Below are 19,314 nucleotides of genomic sequence, written 5' to 3'. Positions count from 1 at the left end.
TCAGCTTAAAAAGATTTATTTTATTTAACTGCCGAGGCAACATTTAAAATTTTCATTTAAGTTTTTTTATTAAGTTTTTGTTTTTCATCTAATATTTTTATTTTATTTTATTTCAGATTTATTTTAATTACCAATAAACATTTTAATAGTTTGTTTTAGTTGTAGTTTCACAACACTCATGTGTATGGATGTTTTTTTCTGCCACAGAATAAACAAATTTATAAAAATGGTTATTGCAATGTTTTATCTTACAATTCTTTTTCCCACATTGCATATCCCACAATTCTGACCCTTCCCCTCAGAATTGAGATATAAACTCACAATTCCGAGAGAAAAAAGAACATGGCGAAAATAAGTTTTCATAGATATAAAGGGCCCTATTTTAACGATCTGAAACGCAAGTGTCAAGCGCAAAGCGCAAGTAACTTTGTGGGCGGGTCTCGGGCGCTGTTGCTATTTTCCCGGCGGGATAAATGACTCTTGCGCCCGGCGCAAATCTAAAAGGGGTTGGTCTGAAGTAGCTTCATTATTCATAGGTGTGGTTTGGGCGTAACGTGAAATAAACCAATCAGAGCGACATCTCGCATTCCCTTTAAGAGCAGGCGCGCTTTTTCCATAGCGTATTGCTATTGTAACGGCGGATTTGCCAGGCGCGCGCCGTCTATCTATCGTAATAATGTATGATTTGCAAAAATGAAAACTGCTGCTTATGAGAGAATCAAAGTGTATGTGTGTTGTGCACACGCTACATTGATTATGGCCAAGCATGCGCCCTTAAAATAGCATATGAATAACATGCGCAACGCGCCACTGACTTTAAACAATTTTTTCCTGGTTAGTGGCGCAATTGTTTTCTAAACCTGCAAAATAGCATGAAGGAACGTTTGCGCCGGAACACGCCTCCTCTTTGCGCTGAACCGCCCTGGGGAGCGCAAGTGTATTTCCTAACTTACCGACGTGCATCTGTGGAGGGAAAAGTCTTCTTTGCACGGGTCCAAAATAGGGCCCTGTCTTGCACCCAGTGCAATTGACTTTGTACACAGACGCATGTATCATTCCTATTTTGCACCCGCGCAAAGCAGACTTTTCCCTCCACAGATGCACGTCGGTAAGTTAGGAAATACACTTGCGCTCCCCAGGGCAGTTCAGTGTGGGTTGAAAGGCAGGCTTACATACACGACATTTGGCTGGATTTTGCTGTCTGCAACAAAATCCCCAGACCGTGGCCAAATCTGTGCTTGTTGCGGTCGCTGATGCTTGTCAAATAAGAGCATATCAGAGACGTGATCTAAGCAGTCATAGACACTGTGATATTTTCAAAACTTGATATTATCGCCACGTGATCTTGTAGTGTGAGCGATGGAACATGGTAAAGTGCTCTAATGATATCATGCACCTTAGTATAGGCTACATGAATGCAAGGTGACAATTTGATCATAACTGTTTTATCATTATAAACTAACAAGAAATATTTTTAAATGTAAATAAGTGGTCTTTGCATAATACTTAACATTATGATACATTTAATTTAACATCAGTCTGCCCACCTTATAAAATAGTACATTGTAAAAACATGTGTACACAATAAGTGCACTGTATCAAATAATTAATTTAAAATTTTAGTACATAGTAGTAACTAGTTGTTAAAGACACCTAATATAAAGCGGCACCAAAACTTTCTCTAACATTGTTCAAAAGTAGCCAACTATTCATTTCTATTGTGGCTAATTAAAAGTTTAATGAAAATTACTGAACGCATCTAATATAAAATGTATGATTTCTTTTTCTTTTTTTTCTTTTTTTTTGTTGTTGCTATACATAGCCTTTATGCATGATATTTTTCAATTTATGTTTTGATGAGATTGATAACTTAGACCAGACTTGAACTCGTTTTGCCTTTAAAGTTGTACAATTACTGTCAACTCCTCCTGCTCATTATTATTTTTGGTCCTTAGAGTCTGCATTTAAGATAGAATTGCAGAAATGTTGTCGCCATGGTTTCACCCTGGTTCCTATGAGGTTTACTTGCAAGGACAGAGCAAAGAGAGTGAGCAAAATGGGAAACAGAAACTGTGCAAATGCCTTCCAAGAGTGCTGTGAGTTTGCAACCCAGCTAAGAGACAAAAAAAGGGAAGATGACCCGAAGAAAGGGGATAGAAAAAGTAAGTATAGCCTTTAATGAAAAGCTATCATGCAAGCACAAGTCAGTAAAAAAAAACTAAAAGTGCTTTCAAAATGTCATATCTGCTTTGGTTTTGTTTCATGTTCATGTCTTTCATGTCTGATTGTGGAATCTAGTCTTGCCATGTGATTTCCTGTTCCCATCATGTGGTCTTGTGCTTTCTCTGTTCACGTGTCTTGATTTCATTGGTTCCTTTGTTTGATGTGTCAGGGGCTGCATCCAAAATCACATACTCTCTTTATTTTAACAAGTAATTACTTCATGAATGCTAAAAAAAGTGCATTCTGATTCTTTGTATGCATGTGTGCTGTATGAATGTAATCCAGACGTACTACATCCGCCATGTTGTTGGCATTATCATATATCTGACTTACCAGTGTCAGTTGCGTCGCTTCACTGCCATTCACAAATCCTCTATATGGCCTCATGGGATAATAAAGTGTCCATCATATGCACACTTCAGAATCTTGCGGGAAATAGTAGGTCATCCGGGTACTTTTTACCTACTCTTTCATGAATACTGTGAATTCGGACATATTTCTTTTTTCACATTTTCTTTTTCACCTGCTACATAGTTGGGAAGTATCGGATGCAGCCATGTTCTTATTGGTTCTTGTTTTATTAGTTCTGTCTGTTTTGTTGTTTTTGTCATGTGATCCCCATAGTCTTGTTTTTAAGCCCTTATGTGTGCCATGTTACTTTGTTGAGAGCTGATGGAGCCAGGGTTGGTGGTTCGCAACACTGGACTGTTGCACTGATTGCAAGAAGATACCGTAGCTTTGGCAGTGATCCGGAAATGAAGGATGAACATTGTAGTGGGAATAAATAGTGGAAAATAGTTAATCAGAAAAGAAAGTAAACCAGTAGTCAATGATCATACGGATAGTGGACAGGAAAATCATACGGGTAGGAAAAATAACAAAGAATCATGATCGTACATTTTTTATTTATTTCATTTATGGCTGAAGTGATCAATTGTTGTATGCAAAGAAAAGGCTGAAAGAGGGAAATTAAATCATTAAAAAGGCCAGCAGGGAGATACATATAAGGAGGGAACTTGGAGATAAATAAATGACAAATGAAAGGCTCAAACAAGTACCTAATGTTTTTTAACGATTTTGCAATGGAATACCATAAGTCTTATTGTAAATGTAAAAGTTTATAGACCAACAGGAAAAGAATCCATATATAATTCACAATTGTTTTTACAGTTGTTACCTTTCGAAAGGGAACTCGCACTGCGTCAATGACGCTATGGTCCCCCCCCCCATAGCGTCATTGACGCAGTGCGAGTTCCCTTTCAAAAGGTATCACCCTCCACGTGAACCGGTGTCTGAAAAGCTATCCAATCACAGCAATCCATATTGACTGGCGACAGCCTATGACGTCATTACTAGTGCGACCTGGAAGTATAAAAAGGGCGCCTAGAGAAAATGTCTCTCTCTTTTCGTCACCTGGAAAAAGTCTCCCTTTGCAATCACCTGGAAAAAGTAAGAAAGAATTATGGCAATTGATAAGCGTTTCAAGAAGTGTGTGGATCCATGTCTCAGGTATCTAACACCAGATGACACACACACAGCTTGAGTGTTTACTGTTTAGTGCGAAGAGCACGCACAATCAGCTCTTGAGAGACCTGATTGTGCAGATTGTGAGAGTTTTCCTCTAAGAAAACTCTGCTCTAGTCTGGCTCTCTTCTAGAGGGAAGAGGGACAGGCATCTGGACCCAGCGGTTCGGGTCCTGCTTGTGCTAAGGCACAGCAGAGACTCAAATCATGGGGCTCCCCAGTGGCGGTTCTACATTGAATTACACCCTGGGCGAGAGCCCCTTCGAGCGCCCACGACAACTCACGACGAGTCAGGACCAGAAGTCAAGACCAATTCACCTTGGTGGTGGTGACCAAGTAATCGTTTTGTATTACCTATTTTTATTAGCCATTCAGACAATTCAGAAAAACAAAAATGTGCAGACTAGGAAAACCAGGCCGACAGAATTTTTGTGAGAACACCTAAGATATCTGAGGCTTGTTCTTCTAACAAATACTAGCCTCCTTGAAGGTGGCTCCACCAAGTTGGATGTTTTGCAATACTAGATCATGACGTTGTATGCTCCCTTAGAGCCTCCCTGATTCTAGCCCAGAACCAGGTTAAAATATTTATTTATATCCAGGATTGAGTAGAATTACTCCCCTCGTTTGCAAGGGTTATAAAGTGCTATGCTGAGTTCTACTCTCCAGGATGCCCGTCTCTATGATCTGGTTTGTGAGTGAAACTTCTGCCATTATTTCAGGTAGAGGCAGATATAATGTAAGAGAAACAGACTCTGTTTAGGAAACAGACAGGTTGTTGGCAAGACTAGGTCAGTAAATTAGACCAGGCCAGCCTCCCTGGTGGCATGTGGGGTTGACTTTATGTCCCACTCAGAAAGTGACTGGACGGGACTCCTTTCAGACCCCCTTGCCATATTCCCTTAAAGGAACCCCTTCCATGGAAGCTGTTGGTTCCAAGCCTTTGAGCTGCCTTGGTAGGCCTTTCGTTGTTAGGAGGCCTCTTTGTGGCGTATAGCTTGGGCAGTGGCCGTAAGGAATAATATCACTGACAGCCTGTATGTGACCCGAAGGGGGAAAGTTTCTTAGCATTTCAGTGAACCTGCCATTTCTGACGTTTCTGTCACAAGCCATAATTAGCATGCACATGCAAGTAATCAGCATACTTTCCCCAGTACTAGCCAATGGCTCCCAACTAATTTTAGGGTCTAATTTGAGGTTTCAATGTTTGTTTTTAAGGCCATGCATGGTCTAGCTCCCGAATATATTTAGGATCTTCTCCAGGTTTATCAGACGACAAGACCATTGAGGTCATCTCAAACTTTGTTTTTAAAGATCCCTAAATCTCGTATAAAGTCTAAAGGGGATTGTACCTTTTCTGTGTCTGTGTGCTGTTGCTCGGAGCATGTGTCTGTTTGATACTGGTTTAACATCCAACTTGATATACCTGGCAACACTTTCTGCGCCTCTGCATAATGTGAGAGAAGTTCCAGCATGGCGTGATTTGAAAGCTTGCCGCCGGGGGTCAGGAAGCTGTTTATGCCATGAGAGTTGGAAGAGGAGATCAACTCAACACAAGTTGTTTTGATTTTATTGCACAAAACACTGGAAAACAATGATTTTTGTTTAAGTTGCCCTCAACAGGCAAAGGAACACATGAAAAAAGGCGGCACACGGTTGAGCTTCAATACCAGTCTATCTCTGACATATGGCTGGAAACTCCTCTTCCATTCCAGGGGCCGGTTGCACCAGCTGGACATACAAGTTGGGTGTAAGCTCTACGCTGGACTTAGTTACGTCCAGCTTTCGGATGAATATTTACACCTGTTGCACCATCTAAAACTATGACTAGGCACAGCCACGCTAAGCGTAGAAGATGCGCGTACAGGCTGACATGTTGGACCGCACAGATAGTTGACATGCTGTTTGTGTTACTATGGTTACAAATTTCAATTTATTGGCTACAATGAATAGATGAAAAATGACTGCTAAGCCGAAAAAAAATAAAATAAAATTACTCAGTGTAGCAAAGTTCGTTGTTATGGGAAGAAGGAGACGGGAACCGGCAAACATTCAAAGACTAAAATAACGTAAAATAAACACATACAAAACGAAAGTAAAAGACAGCAGCCCCTCAAGGACGACTGCTGTCACATATCATAAAACAATACATAAGTCCAGGCCTGTCCTCTCTCTATCTTCACAGTCGTCACTCCTCCTTTATACTTCCGCTCCTCCGTAAGAGATATGAGAATAGGGCGTCGCGCAGGTGTCGCGCATTCTTAATCCTCCTGGAGAGGAAGTCGGCTACAGCCATCTGTGCAACCGGCCTGTGGATCACCTGAAATTACAGGGTTGTAAAGCCAGATACCAACGGGTGATCCGCGCGTTGGTATCCTTCATGCGGTGGAGTGTGGTCTGAACAGATTGTGAACTCCAGCCCCAGGAGATAATACTGGAGGGTGAGAACGGCCCACCTGATGGCCAGACACTCCTTTTCTATGGTGCTGTACATCGTCTCTCTCTTAGAGAGCTTGCGACTGATGTACAGCACCGGCCACTCTTCACCCTCCACCTCCTGGGACAGGACGGCGCCCAACCCCCTGTCCGACGTGTCTGTCTGTAGAATAAAGGGGAGAGAAAAGTCAGGAGCATGTAAGAGCGGTCCACCACACAAAGCAGCCTTTATCTGGGTGAAAGCCTGCTGACACTGCTCCGTCCACTGAACCGTATCTGGTACTTCCTTTTTAGTTAGATCAGTCAGCGGGCTGGCGAGGTCCGAATAATTAGGTACAAATCTTCTATAATATCAGCCCCAGCCCCAGGAACTGACTAACCTCCTTTTTGGTCTTGGGTCTTGGACAAGTCGCAACTGCTGCTGTCATGTCAATTTGGGGACGCACCTGTCCATGACCCAAGTGGAAACCCAGATATCTGAATTCCACACGCCCAGCTCTTTACCTGTGCCCAGCTCTTCTCAGCGTCTTCAGTACAGCCCGCAAATGCTGCATATGTTGCTGCCAATAACCACTATAGATGATGATATCATCCAGATATGCAGCGGCATATGCAGCATGCGGCCAGAGAATTCTGTCCATCAGACGCTGAAAGGTCGCTGGATCCCCGAACAACCCGAAAGGAAGCGTAACAAATTGGTGTAATCCGAACAGCGTTGTGAAAGCTGTTTTTTCTTTGGTCATGGGAGACAAGGGGATCTGCCAATAACACTTAGTTAAGTCCAGTGTCAAATAAAAACGAGCAGTGCCTAGTCGATTAAGCAATTCGTCAACTCTGGGCATTGGATATGCGTTGAATTTCGACACAGCATTCACCTTTCTGTAATCCACACAGAACCGTACTGAGCCGTCCGTTTTAGGAACTAGAAATATCGGGCTCGCCCAGTCACTGTTGGATTCTTCTATCACTCCCATCTCTAGCATTGCTTCTAATTCGCTCTGAACCACTTTTTTCTTGTGTTCAGGCAAGCGATACGTCCGGCTGCGAATAACCACGCCCGGCTCGGTCTCAACATGGTGCTGAATGAGATTCGTTCGACCAGGCAGGGGCGAGAGAACACATCAGCAAATTCTGCTTGTACTGCTTTTATATCAGTGAGCTGTGAGGTTGAGAGGTGGTCTCCCCCTGGGGCCAGAGCGAAAGATTGGGACTTTGAACTCACTTCTGGACAGATATCCTCCTCTCACTACCATCGCCAGCATCACTGATTCTGCCTCAGACCATTTTTTAGCAGGTTGAGGTGATATATTTGATGTGCTCTGCCCCTATCTGTTCGAGCTACCTCATAGTTGAGATCACCAACTCGCCGTGTGACCTCAAAGGGTCCTTGCCACTTCGCGAGTAATTTTGAACTAGAAGTAGGGAGTAATACAAGCACTTTATCTCCCGATGCAAATTGACGCAGTCTATTCCCCCTGTTGTACAGCCGACTCTGTTTGTCCTGGGCCTGTAACAAATTCTCCATGGATAGCCCCCCCACCTTGTGGAGTTTTGTTCTCAGATCCAGGACATATTGAATTTCGTTTTTACTATTAGAAGGTCCGTCCTCCCAAGTCTCTCTGAGGACATCCAACACCCCACGGGGCTGACGTCCATAGAGAAGCTCGAAGGGGGAAAACCCCGTGGAGGCTTGCGGGACCTCCCGTACAGCGAACAAGAGGGGTTCTAACCACTTATCCCAATTTTTGGCGTCTTCTTGTACGAACTTTTGAATCATGGTTTTCAACGTGCGGTTAAACCGTTCCACCAGCCCGTCTGTTTGTGGGTGATAGACGCTGGTTCGAATTGATTTAATGCCCAATAATTTGTAAAGTTGCAAATTTGTAAAGTCTGCGAATAGTACGTGACATAAACGCCGTGCCTTGATCGGTGAGAATTTCTTTCGGAATTCCCACCCGGGAGATTAGTTGAAGCGGAAATACTGCAAAACTTTTAGCGGAAATACTGCGGAGCGGCACTGCTTCAGGATACCACTTTGCATAATCCACCAGGACTAAAGCAAAGCGGTGTCCCCGCGCTGACCGTTCTAATGGCCCGATGAGGTCCATACCAATTCTTTCGAAGGGGACCTGCATTAATGGTAGTGGGCACAATGGTGCTTTTGGGTTGGCCGGTGGATTCACCAACTGACATTCACGACAAGACGCGCACCACCTGAGCACGTTCTCGTGAATGCCCGGCCAGAAGAACCGGGCCATGAGACGGTTAAGTGTAGCCGTTTGTCCTAAATGCCCAGCCATTGGATTACAATGAGCCGCCTGGAAAAGCATTTCCCGACGGCTTTTAGGTATCAATAACTGAGTTGTATCTTGTTTTGTCTGGGCGTCTTGGGTCACCCGATACAACTTATCTTTTAAAATTGAAAAAATATGGATAGGAGAGCGGTTGATCAGGTTGAAGAAGCTGACCGTCGATAGAGCGAACCTGATCAAAAGCGTTTTTCAGCGTTTCATCCTGGGACTGTTCCAGGGGAAAATCATCATGCTCTGTGAGGTTCGTTCACTCCAGAGCACTCTGTTCCCCTGAGACAGACCCCAGAGGTTCCGGTTCAGCCTCTCCCTGTTATGAGGATGAACCCAAGCGCAGACAGAATGCACTACACACAAGGTTTATTGATGACAATAATGGGGAAAACAAAACCCACGAGGGGGCAAAACACAGACAGGACAACGAGTGGCAAAACTAGACTATGACTTGACGTAACTAGACTACAAATAAACAGCTAATACAGAAACAGAACTTTCTCTTGACAGGGTACTCACCGAGAAGAGCAAAGTCTCACAATGAATGATATCATGTAACAAGTAACAATGAACCAGCACAAGACAGCAAACACAAGGGGATTAAATAGGAGACAAATGATAACACAACAGGTGACACAGGTAAAGCAATGACAAAACGAGGATAACAAGGGGGCGGGGCAAGAGAACGAGACAACACAAGCACATGGCCCAAACAAATGGCCATGTGCTTGTACACAAAACATGGGTCTGTCATGATCCTGCCTCAAGAATTAAAGAATGACAAGGACTGGATGGCAGAATCATGACACTCCCAACTGAGCAACCGCTATTCTACTCTCATCTCTTTTCCCCCAAGAGGCTTGCCACACTCATGCTTGCAACACTCAGATTGTGAATCAAAAAAAATTATTGACCTATTCAGTAAGTACATGTATATGCATATTTTGGTATGCAAGCAAAACAATTCAGTAACGAATAAAAAATAAAATAAAAAAACATCTGGCAAAAGACAGATGCAGTAAATGAAGTTGAGGGTGGACTAGGAAATCGGACAGTCGATGAAGAAAAAAAGAAATGGAAAGACCTTCTTCAGGCAGCCAGGAGAGACTCGAGCCTGCTTAAAAATCCCGCAACAGGTGGAAATCTCCTAAAATCTCACCCTACAGTATTCTAATGGATTTTGGAGAGGACTCACCAGCATTTACCGGCCTAAAAGGCTGTGACACTAGTGGCAGCTACGTAGATCTAACCAAAGAAAATAAGATGAAGCTGAAGAGGATGCAAGTTTTTCTTCCATATCAAATGTTTCATCAGACGCCAGTTATGAAAGTATTTCCTCTTAAAATAGTGGAATAATAAATAGTAATAGGCTAGACCTGTTTACACGGTGTACGGTGTAGCCTACACAAATTTATGAAGAAAGTTATATTTTAATAACGCATTCAACTTTTACAGATAATCCCGACCCGCCTTTAGTTCCGAGGACAGCTCCGAAAAACACGACAACAGTGCCTGTTAAGAAATCGGGATCCCCAGTCTGTGTTACTGGAGAAATAAATTATGAGAGTGGAGATGGAGAAAGAGAAGTTAAGGGTAGAAAAGGAGAAGCTTGAGCTAAAGAAACAGAAACTTGCCTTAGAGATCCAGCTGTTAGAGCAAAGGGCCCGCTACACAATCGAGAATGACAATGTGTTCATGAACATCTAAATACTCACATACATGATCAAAATAAATGTTCTCTATAAAATTTGAATCCCAAATTAAATCCTAAATGCATAAAAAATATATATATTTTTTTTTTTAGAAAAAAAATCTACATCAGCAATCTTGTTTTATTTGACCATATACACAATTTAATTAGTACATTTATTATTACAACAGGATTGATGCAGTCTCTTATTACTCTTTCAAGCCGGAAAGCCCACTGATCATGTAGCCTGTATACCAGACGTGCCATTGTCTCAATGTTTTTATTAGGGGCCAAGCCCGAAGCGGATAGCCCCTATTGTATCCGTTAGTTTTCTTATTATTATTATTCTTTTTCCTGAATTGGAGTCCATGGCAGCCCTATCAACGGAATACAGGAAAATAACCAATTTGGCACTCTTGTAGTGATTGTAATGAATAGTAATTGGACCAATTTTGGAGTCTCTAGAACCAACTGCCACCACCAGTTCAAAAATTCAACATTGAAATGGTTATAACTTTTGAACCCTTTGATCTAGAAAAATGAAAGTACACTTGATCCCTCTCATGGTGATCACAATCAATATCTTACATTAAGACTCCGCCATTACAGTAGTGGCTATTTTAAAAAAAGCACAGTATTCAGTTTTTTCTCTACTCCATCACATTTTGTCCAATTCTTACAAAAATGGGCTCAGATGATCTTTGGACTGAGCCGCACAGAAATGACTTGAACACGTTTTTTATTCATCTTTGTTCAAAAGTTATGGTGTCGCGAACTTAACGAGGCCGACCCAAAATTTGTTCAGATGCTGTGTCTTCATCGGAACCATGGTCTGAGGGGCCATACTAAATCTGGGAACAGCGCCACCTACAGGTCATGAGATCTGGAAAATCTCTATTTTGGCCAATAACTTTTGAACAGTTTGTGTTTATGGATTCCTTGTGTCATGCCGAATCCATGGAAACCGATTTTGCCAGGATTGGATGTACCATGTGTCCGCCAATTTGGAATTGAGTCATAAATTGCAATATCTTTTAAACTATTTGACATATCTTCACAAAATTTGGTAGGGATCATCAACAGCATGTCCTGAAGGTACATACAAAGTTTGAACAGAGCACCACCACCTAGTGCTCCAGAGATTTAAGTTTTTTTGCAAAAACACTTATAACTTTTGAAAACATTGTCCGCACAGAAATGACTGAACGAATTTTTGATATTCGCTACCGTTCCCGTGATATTCGTCTCCAAAGTGGACCTTGCCTGTATTTGTAGCCTTATGCAAGTTAGCTTAGCATGCTAATTGGTAATGCTTACCAGATGCCATTCTTTCTAATGTGGCTCTTCAGCTATCAGGCAACCATAAGCTACATTAGTATTAAGCTAGTTTAGCATGCTAATCTGGTTAACATGCTTTTGTGTGAAGCCTCTTCTCTGCATCTTGGTAATTCAGCGTCAACTGAGTGCCGCAAGCTCCTAAACCACGTGCTACAAACCCCGAACCATTCCGGTCGTGGGTTTGAATCCTGTGTGGCACATGCCCAGATCGCAAGAGGTACTGTGGCCAGAAGTGGGGCAAAAGTTGCTTCAGTTCCAGCCATGGTGTCTATCTTAGAAGGAACTCAATAAATGAAGACCTCCGATACAAAAGCCTCTAAAAGCCACCTCTGTCAAAAATGAGATAATAATATTGAGTGAATGCTCTCCGCACATAGTATACGTTCATCAAATACTTTTTACTTCAAACTCACTAAATCCCAACCTCAGCCCATTCAGAAATGCCGGTACTTGGGTAGAAACCTATACATAGGAGCCTGATAAAAGTGTTAATATTAAACAAAAACTTTAGACGGACTTAGAGGATTTAGCATCTGAAATCTTCAAATATAACAAGCAGTAAATATAAAAATTCATCATTTTGAGTTCATTTCATTTTCAACTAGCCACTTTGGCGAGTTGAATTTTATATAATTTGCAATATAATACATTTTTCAAATCTAGTCTTTAAAAAAGGTATCTGAAATAATAAACTAAGTGCAATCTAGTGTTGTCAAAAATATAGATTTTTCGATACATATCGATAATTAAATATCTGAAACTCTTCCGCAGGATACACAATACCAGCTGCGCATTCTCACTCTCTAATCTCTCTGACAACGAGTACACACAAACCTGCTTCCATTTACTCACTTGTTTAATTTGCTCTGGATGAATATTGTTGCTGTTACAGGGCTTGAATTTCACAGAGGGATTGCACGTATTGAGCATATTTTTAATAATTCCCATAGATTTTGTGCTCAGACCCAAAGTGCATGCACATAAAGACAAGTATATTGGCTGTATAAACAGTATAATGGGTCCGTGCGTCAGGTCTTAAAGTGACAGCAGCCTAATATAGTCTACCGGCTGCCAAATTATGAGACAATATTTAAATGATCTATATGGTAGTTTTTCCCCATGGTATCAATGTCAAAATTGTGGCCAGTGAAAATGCTGAGTGGCTAGTAACTTTGGAAAACCACTAGCCACATTGGCTGGTGAGCAAAAAAAGTTAAAGATATGACATATTATGCCCCTTTTCACAAGATAATATAATATAAATAATAATATAAATCTATGGTGTCCCCAGAATGTGTCTGTGAAAATTATGCTCAAAATACCACCCAGATCATTTATTAGAGCTTGTCAAATTTGTATTTTGTGTGTCCCTTTAAATGCAAATGAGCTGCTGCTCCCCGCCTCCATTCAGAAGATGGCTGAATCCTTTACACAAGCTTCAGATACTCCAGCAATAACAAAAATGCGAGGATCCCCATAGTCTCATATTTAAGCCCTTATGTTTGCATGTTACTTTGTCATATATTAAAAAACGTTATGCTGTTTTCACGCTTCCATGTTCCACATGCCAGGTCCATTGTTTGTTGCCAATTTCATAGTTTATGTTTTGTTTAATGCCAGGATTTAGTTTGTTTGGTTTCATGGTTTTGGTTCTTCACCATTGTCTTCGTCTGCTCCATGTAAACTATCATTACACAAAGGCTTTGGTAAATTAAGCTATGCCACAATCTGTACAATGAAGTAAACAAAACAAAAACAATCGAAAAAATTATTCACCAATATTTAATCTCTCCAGGTGCTGATTTTAATGAAGATGAGGAATTCTTTGATTTTGAAATACAAACATTTCGCAGATACTTCCCTCCAAGCTTTGGGTTTAAGGAGATGGATGTGAAAGGAAAAGATAGGTGAATAGCTTCTCTTTCAGTTACTATAAAGTAAGAATATATAAATGTTACATTTAAGTCCATAATATGTGAGAGTCTAAGGCAAAAAGTGCTCACTTTTACAATATTATACATAACGTTATTACAATTTAAAATGTTTCCATTGTCTTAAGTGTTAGTGTTTACAAAGGTCTTGTATAATGATGTAATTGCACCAGTTCTTTCTTCCAGACACACAATCCATTTACCCCACTCTATCACAACATGGGAGATCCAGGCTCTCAGCTTATCTCCATCCCATGGTAATTTTCCCCTTTCACTGCTATCAAATTTAATTTAAATCCACCAAAGAACAAAACTTCTACTTTTATTATTTACAGGATTTTGTGTGACAGAGCCTGTTGACCTTCCAGTATTTAAGCCAGTGTTTATATCCTTGAGGCTTCCCTATTCGGTCAAATGCTTTGAACAACTGTCTATAGGTGTGGTGATCTTTAATTATGGAACAATGAAAAGAGAGGTTTGTTAAAAAAAAAAAAAAAATCTGAACAAATTCACTGCACTATTGTACCACTATGACAATTATAACTGGTATATATATTTACAGAAGATACATTTTTCTAGTGCATAAACTTAATATTTATATTTATTATAAAATTAATTAATTCATTGAAACTGTAAAAAAAGTTGCTGTTAGTAATTTAATAGTAAAGTAATTTATTTCCACCTGTCCTTAAAATTGGCTTTATTGGTATAGTGAAGTTGGTTTCGTCATATGATAATTGCTTTAAATTAAACCAAATTTAAATCATCATAAGAGTATTTGTTACAATATACATTGTATATTTTAATACATTACAAGATAAAGTTGTTCTGAGATTAATATATGTTGTTTATCACTTTCCTGGTCAGCTTGTTGTGCAAATGAAGAAAGTGGATGGTCTTTGTTCACCTGGGTCAGCATCTTCCTCTTCCACTGTCAGAATCAGTCTGGAGCAAGAGTCATCTCAAACTGTGACTTTTCCTGCTGTTCCCATGGTAACAGGCCAAATCCCTATCACTATTGAACTTTATGAAGCTGAAAAAGAAAAAACTAAAGTGGCTTCTGTTCAAAAGATGCTCCTGGTCATGGTAAGGTGAAGTGGAATATTAGAATACCCAAATTTATCTCATATCCTTTGTTGTTTTTGGAACAATTGGATTTCAGTGATTCTAAAATATATTATTTTGTCTGTCTCTTCATGTCTTAGAATGAGGGAGTGGAAAAGAGAGAAGAGCAGACTTATTTTATTAATCTGGATGGTGAGATTTGTTAGCTTTCATTTGATCACCCAGTCACACTTTTGAATACTGTTCTGTAGTTACGTATTCCTGTTGTTAGTCATTACTCATTTGTTCCTGTGTTGTTATTCTTTAATAATAGAACACTATTTTGAAGTGTTACCGATCACCAATTACAGATATACAAATATTTTGGCAATTTTTTTAAAAAAAAAAAAGCTCTGACAAAGTTTGTGACATTGTTTATAAATACGTTATATGCGCATTTATACATGTGTATAAATACCTGAACTCTGCTCATCAGGTAGAAGTGACCAGCAGTTGTTTATCGATGGATTTTTCCCAAACAACACTGTCCCTGAAACGGATGTCAACTTGTTTGTCAAACTAGAAGGTCCAAAGCAACATATTTTTAAAACTTAGTTGTTGTGAATGCTGTCAAATTCTCCATTTTTTTATGTTTATTATTTATTATCATTTATTGGGTAAGGTCAAACCCATACTGTATTTATTGTATTATCTTAGATTTAACTAAAATCTTTTGAATGCAGAAGTAGTATTTTTCCAGTCCACTGCTGTTCCGTTACTCTCACCATCCAAAGTGGAAAATCTGATCCGTGCACCGAAAGGCTGTGGAGAGCAGACTATGATCTTTATGTCTCCAACTGCCTTGGCAGTCCGCTACATAGACAAAACTCAGTGCTGGCTGAAACTGGAAGCAGGCTCCAGAGACAAAGCAATGGATTTCATTGAGCAAGGTTTAGTGTACCTGTATGCCACATAAGAAAACATAAAAATACAAATAATAATATATATATTATTATTATTATTTTTTAAATATATATTTTTATATGACAGTCCAATGGACACTGATCTATATAATGACATTCTATATAGATCAGTGCCAATGGACCTTTGGTACATGCCATTTTAACAAAAATGTCAAAACAGTCTTTAAAAATATGTATTTTTACATTTTTCATTAAAGGGGTCATAATGGTTCTAAAAAGAATGCTATTTTGTGTATTTGGTTTAATGCAGTGTGTTTATGTAGTTTTAGGTTAAAAAAAGTAATTATTTTACACATACAGTACATTATTGTTACTCCTCTATGCCCCGCCTTTCTGAAACACATCGATTTTTACAAAGCTTGTCGTTCTGAATAGCGCGGTTTGCTCTGATTGGCCAGCGATCCAGTGAATTGTGATTGGCCTGAAATCCTGAAAACAGTCCTCCGATAAATGCGCTGCACAAAGTAGAATTTTTTTTGTTGTACTGTTCTGGAATAGCGTTTTAAATAATGCTTAAACACAGTTTTCTAATTGTGTCCTCTTTTGGAAGGCCAAACAAAGTAGTTGAGCTTTCGCAATGATAAACACAGCGTCTCCACAAGATGGCGGCAACAATAATACAGCGAGAATAAAAGTTACACCTTCTTACTTTGCGTATACATTTGGGCGGTGTTATGAGACTCTGCTCCCACACACTGATGTAGATTTGTGGGGGCGTGTTTGAATGAAGCGTTTTAGGAAGGCGTGGCTGAGCCTTAACTTTTATAAAGAATATCTCTTTGGGTTTGAGACTTTGTAAATATGCAAATCTTATACTTGCACTAACAGCTACATACCACACTAAAGAAAAAGGAAAACAAGAAAATGCATCATTAGACCCCTTTAAGAAAATGATATAGGGTTTGAAATAAATGTGAAACATTAAAAACAGAATTTTTATTTTGGGTGAACTTTCTTCAGTCAGCACCAAATATACCACACACACATGTTTGCAAAAATCTTTTTAATATAATTTATTTCTTGACTAAGGCCTATGATTTAACACAATTTGATTGTATCAGGCTGTACCCTGCTCTGACTCTAAAAGTTTGTGGCATTACATTTTATACTGGCAGGTTATGAGCGAATTTTAATGTTCAAAAAACCTGATGGATCCTACGGAGCTTGGCAAGACCATCCGACAAGTACCTGGTAAATTTGATGTGCATTTAAATGCGATGGTAAATTTGATGTGCATTCGATGTCAAAAATATGCCAAGTCTCAAAAATGTTACCTCTTTTGTGCAATTCAGTGCTACACTTCCCATATCTATTTTCGCAAAAAAAAATGTTGTTTTAGTTGTTGTTGTTGTATATTTTAAATCCCAACCTACTCGAAGTAATAGATGACTTCTCACTTCTCGTAGGTTGACTGCGCTGGTGGCGAAAGTGTTGTCCCTAGTTGCTGAAGGACAGATGGGAACTCTTAAACAGCAAAATTCAACGGAAAAGTTGATTTCACTGGAGGACATCCGTCAAGCAGTCACATATCTGATTGGAACACAGAGCTCAGATGGGTCCTTCACTGATGCCAATCCAGTCATACACAGGGAAATGCAGGTCTGAATGCCTTCCATCATTTGCTAGTAAACCAGGGTTTTTTGCAAAAACACTTTACTATGTCAAACAACATGTGAAACATTGCAAAATAGTATAAACAGCAATTGCATTCCTGTGGTACTGCAATAAATGTGCTGATATTCATTGTTTTTGTTGTAGGGAGGTATTAGAGGAGTTGAGAAAGATGCCTCTTTAACAGCTTTCATCACCATAGCCCTTTATCATTCCCTCCCTTTCTTGGGCAGAGAATTAACCGATGTGGTAAGAATCAGTGATTGTATCATTTACACTGGTCTCAAAAAGTATTTGAACACTGCAAAGTTTCTCGGTGGAACACAAAACCCTGAATGCAAAGTGTAAGGGGGACACAAAAACATATATACATACACGAACAGTTATAGTTACATTTATATTATTTTTATAATTACTTATAAGTCATTTATTTGCTTTTTCAATGGGCAATTATCAAATATCAAAGTGTTACACTTGTTTTCTGTTGCAATTACATGTATCAATTATGTATTTTACTGGCTAATGTTTGAATTAGAGGTCATGAATTGTAATTTTGATATGTTAAAACCCAAATCTCCTCAGCAATATGGTATTGCTTATAGCAATTTAAAACCATACTTTAAAAAATAATAGTAATAATTTACAAACAAACGATTTAAAAATGTATAATGAGCACATCTTCATGATATGTTAATATTTGCTTTAGGAAAATTGCATTCTATTAGGAAAAAGATGTCAATGAAGCATTTATAGAGTTTTGTAACTGTATTATTGCTCACAATAAAAATTTATAAGAACACAGTGGTTATTCATAAAGTCATTGTAACTACAATATAATAACATTATAGCGTTGCTAAATTGTTGGTGATTTTAATTTCCATGTAGATAATGATAAAGACATATGGGGATTGGTATTTAGAGACATTCTAAATTCTTTTGGAATTAGGCAACATGTGTCAGGACCCACTCACTGCCCTAATCATACTTTTGATCTAATACTTCAGGGCCCCATCTTGTACCCAGCGCAATTGACTTTGTACAGCGACACATGTTTCATTCCTATTTTGCACCCGCGCAAAGCGTGCTTTTCCCTCCACAGAAGCACGTCGCTAAACTAGGGAATGAACTTGCGCTCCCTGGGCGGTTCAGCGCAAAAAAGGAGGCGTGTTCCGGCGCAAACGTTCCTTCATGCTATTTTGCAGGTTTAGAAAACAATTGCAGATGACGCTCTGATTGGTTTATTTCACGTTACGCTCAAACCACACCTATGAATAATGAAGCTCTTCAGACCAACCCATTTTAGATTTGCGCCTGGCGCAAGAGTCATTTATCCCGCCGGGAAAATAGCAACAGCGCCAAGACCCGCCCACAAAGTTACTTGCGCTTTGCGCTTTGACACTTGCATTTCAGATCGTTAAAATAGGGCCCTAGATCTTATATTGTCACCTGGAATCAATGTTGATGCTGTTGAAATTCTGCAGCAGAGTGATAATATCTCAGATCATTATCTAGTCTCATGTATACTCCTTTTAGCCAAGGCTGCAAAACTGACTCCCTATTACAAATAAAGTAGAACTATCACTTCTACCACTAAAGATTGCTTTATAAATAATTATCCTGATCAAGACTAGCTTAATCTCCTCAGCATACCAGAAAGCATAGAACATCGATGTTTGCAACAGAAACTATTGACTCTCTTTTCCAGCACTTCCAGCACAGTAGCTGCTTTGCACTTAAAGAAAATTAAAGAAAATTGTCCAGCGACGCTGTACAATGAGCACACTCAGATCCTTAAGAGAGCAGCTAGAAAAATGGAGCACAGCTGGAAGAAAATAAAAGTAGAGTTTTTTTTTCATTTCGTGGAAAGACAGCACTATTGCATACAGAAAGGCCTTAAAAACTGCTAGATCTGCTTTTTTGACCCTCCTAGAAGAAAATAAATACAACCCAAGGTATTTATTTGATACAGTGGCTAAATTAATGAGAAATAAAAATTCAACCCCAAACGTTTCCAAACAGCATGGCAGTAATGACTTTATGAACTTCTTTACTTGCAAGATTGATCATATTTGAGAGAATATTATAACCATGCAACCGTCTACTACAGAATCGCTTCAGACAGTGCATTATAGTGTCCCTGGGGAAAAATCCCATTCATTCATTACTATAGGAGAGGAAGAATTGTCTAAACTCGTTAAAACATCTAAATCAACAACATGTATGTTAGAACC

At 39.5% G+C, this 19,314-nt stretch overlaps 1 protein-coding gene across 1 annotated transcript in view; it reads left to right on the top strand.

Annotated features, from left to right (window-relative positions):
- The window catches only part of LOC308704513 (uncharacterized protein), a gene marked incomplete at its 5' end in the record, with an annotated part of 108,097 nt that overhangs the window by 41,633 nt on the left and 47,150 nt on the right, over positions 1–19,314 (top strand). Inside the window, 11 exons of the mRNA XM_081388884.1 lie at positions 1,956–2,162; positions 13,310–13,421; positions 13,632–13,702; positions 13,781–13,920; positions 14,313–14,531; positions 14,651–14,702; positions 14,986–15,075; positions 15,233–15,439; positions 16,588–16,663; positions 16,879–17,071; positions 17,231–17,332. Coding sequence (XP_081245010.1) covers positions 1,956–2,162; positions 13,310–13,421; positions 13,632–13,702; positions 13,781–13,920; positions 14,313–14,531; positions 14,651–14,702; positions 14,986–15,075; positions 15,233–15,439; positions 16,588–16,663; positions 16,879–17,071; positions 17,231–17,332 — 1,469 coding nt within the window. The remainder of the gene's footprint in view (positions 1–1,955; positions 2,163–13,309; positions 13,422–13,631; positions 13,703–13,780; positions 13,921–14,312; positions 14,532–14,650; positions 14,703–14,985; positions 15,076–15,232; positions 15,440–16,587; positions 16,664–16,878; positions 17,072–17,230; positions 17,333–19,314) is intronic.

The sequence above is a fragment of the Scardinius erythrophthalmus genome, assembly GCF_964197995.2.
Source record: "Scardinius erythrophthalmus genome assembly, chromosome: 16".
In the NCBI taxonomy this organism is placed as follows: domain Eukaryota; kingdom Metazoa; phylum Chordata; class Actinopteri; order Cypriniformes; family Leuciscidae; genus Scardinius; species Scardinius erythrophthalmus.
The sequence above is the reverse complement of the archived record's forward strand: the minus strand, read 5'-3'. Positions and strand labels throughout refer to the sequence as shown.